The sequence below is a fragment of the Buceros rhinoceros genome, unplaced genomic scaffold (assembly GCF_000710305.1).
Source record: "Buceros rhinoceros silvestris isolate BGI_N320 unplaced genomic scaffold, ASM71030v1 scaffold20505, whole genome shotgun sequence".
Lineage (NCBI taxonomy): Eukaryota > Metazoa > Chordata > Aves > Bucerotiformes > Bucerotidae > Buceros > Buceros rhinoceros.
In genome coordinates, this window is record NW_010414821.1 from 1,050 (window position 1) to 3,547 (window position 2,498).

General features: G+C 54.3%; 1 protein-coding gene across 1 annotated transcript; it reads left to right on the plus strand.

The window, feature by feature from the left end:
• Positions 1 to 304: 304 nt before the first annotated feature.
• Positions 305 to 2,493, plus strand: NPFFR1 (neuropeptide FF receptor 1; the record flags this gene model as incomplete). Its single annotated transcript, XM_010137230.1, has 3 exons — positions 305 to 594; positions 1,449 to 1,548; positions 1,893 to 2,493. Coding segments are annotated over exons 1-3 (891 nt in total), but the record flags the coding sequence as incomplete, so codon positions are not given.
• Positions 2,494 to 2,498: the final 5 nt, after the last annotated feature.

Consider the following 2,498-nt stretch of genomic DNA (forward strand, 5'->3'; position numbering starts at 1 on the left):
CATCAAAACAATGATATATGTAATGACAATGTAAGATAATGATGGTAGTGATGGTGGAAAACAGTGATGGTGGAAAACAGTGATGGTGGAAAACAGTAATTCAGCTGAGATGCTGCAGTACCTTGGGCTGCGTAACCCAGGGAGAAGAAGACTTGCTGGGGCACTGCGAGGATCCCAGCAGGACGCCAGGCTGGCACTGGTATAAATATGAAAACCCACCTCTGAAGGCATTAAGAAATGAAGGGAACAATCACTTCATCCTCTCCCACCTTCAGTCTCCTGCGTTCCCTTTCCCAGGCCCTTCCAACAGCAGCTGGCCCAATTCCACCGCAAGCAAGAGCCACGTCCTGAGGGAGAACTACACCTTCTTGGCGTACTACCAGCACTCTTACCCCGTGGCCGCCATGTTCATCGTGGCCTACACCTTCATCTTCCTTATGTGCATGATCGGCAACTTCCTGGTGTGCTTCATTGTGGTGAAGAACCGCCAGATGAGGACGGTCACCAACATGTTCATCCTCAACCTGGCCATCAGCGACCTGCTGGTGGGAATCTTCTGCATGCCCACCACCTTGGTGGACAACCTCATCACGGGTGAGTGGGGCAGCAGAGGGGCAAGACATGAGATGGGGGGGAGAAAGTGGTGGGGAACATCACCCAACTTCTCCTCCCCACACATGAGGGCACCCTGTGGGTGATGTCTTTGCCAAGGATGAGGAGGGGAGGTGGCAGCCACTCGACCACATCTGATGAAAGGTATCATTTTGTTTAGAGGTATTATTTCGGGGGGGGAAATGTCGTCATCTTTGAGAGGTTTTGGATATTTTTGGCAAAACAAGTATGACCTAACTCCACATTTACGTATTTATTTAAAGTTCAGCCATTCTCTGTCAAACAACACGGAACAAAACCTCTTCTTGCATCGATCTTCTCCCGTGCTGGCTCAGCTGTGCCCGTTGACCCTTTCAAAGATAAAAGGTGACACGGGCACAGTCGGTGGAGTTCAGCTGCAGCGGCAGCTGGGGTGCGGGGCAGAGCTGGTGTTTATTTATTTATTACGGGGCGCGATTTATTTACTGCCGATGCCTTGTCATTGGGGTCATGAAACAAGACAAAAGCCCTCCTGGCTGAGGATCCCAAGGTTGGTCCCCGCGATAACAGCTCAAGCCCTACGTAAGGGCAGGAGAAATGACAGCCACCGCCCTCCCCGAGTTTCTAAGAAGTGTTACATGCTCCTTTTTCACCAACTGCAGGGTTTTCTCCAAGCATCTGTACAGCTAAAATCTCCATCTCCATCTCCATCTGCCCAAAATGCGGCCTCCCACCCCCCTTAGGAGCAGGATTTAGCATCCTCCCGAACACCAGGTGGATGGGGACATCTAGAGGGAGCTGCTGGTGGACTCGGCCGAGCCAAAGGTACCTACGACCTCTGTGGTGTCGCCTCACAGGTTGGCCCTTTGACAACGCCATGTGCAAAATGAGCGGCTTGGTGCAGGGCATGTCCGTCTCCGCCTCTGTTTTCACACTGGTGGCCATCGCCGTGGAGAGGTACGTTGGCACGGGGGACACGGGTATGGAGCCTGCCCTCGTTGTGTTCCTGTGTCCCCTGTGTTTCTCATCAACATGAAACTTTCTTGGGGCATCATGAGCGTGATCTGTCCCTCTGGGAGGGCCACAAATCTGTCCATGGGGCATGCCACCAAGGTGTCCTTTCCCACCTTGAGCTGAAAACACCAAAGGTGGAGAGTTCCCAACCAGTCTCTGTCATCAAAAGCCCTGTGCAAAGAGCAACCCACCTTACAGTCCTTTATCGCCCCTTGGTCCTGGCCATCCTCCTTCCCCAGGGATGTCCCACCAGGTGCCCAAAGCCACCACCCCATGCCCTCCTGCAGGTTTCGTTGCATCGTCCACCCGTTCCGGCAGAAGCTGACACTGAGGAAAGCCCTGGTGACCATCACCATCATTTGGGTGCTGGCCCTTCTCATCATGTGCCCTGCTGCCGTCACCCTGACCGTCACCAGGGAGGAGCACCACTTCATGGTGGACACCTACAATAACTCCTACCCACTCTACTCCTGTTGGGAGGCCTGGCCCGAGTCAGGGATGAGAAGGATCTACACTACCGTCCTCTTCTCCCACATCTACGTGGCCCCCCTTGCCCTCATCGTCATCATGTACACCCGCATCGCCTTCAAGCTCTTCAAGTCAGCGGTGCCTGCCCGCGACCAAGAGGAGCCAGAGGCGAGGAGGGTCTCCCGGAGGAAGGTCAAGGTCATCAACATGCTCATCATTGTCACCCTCTTCTTCACCCTCTCCTGGTTGCCCCTCTGGACACTGATGCTGCTGATGGACTATGGGCAGCTGAGCGAGGGCCAGATCCTCCTGGTCGCTGTCTATGTCTTCCCCTTCGCCCACTGGTTGGCCTTCTTCAACAGCAGCGCCAACCCCATCATCTACGGCTACTTCAATGAGAACTTCCGACGGGGCTTCCAGGAGGC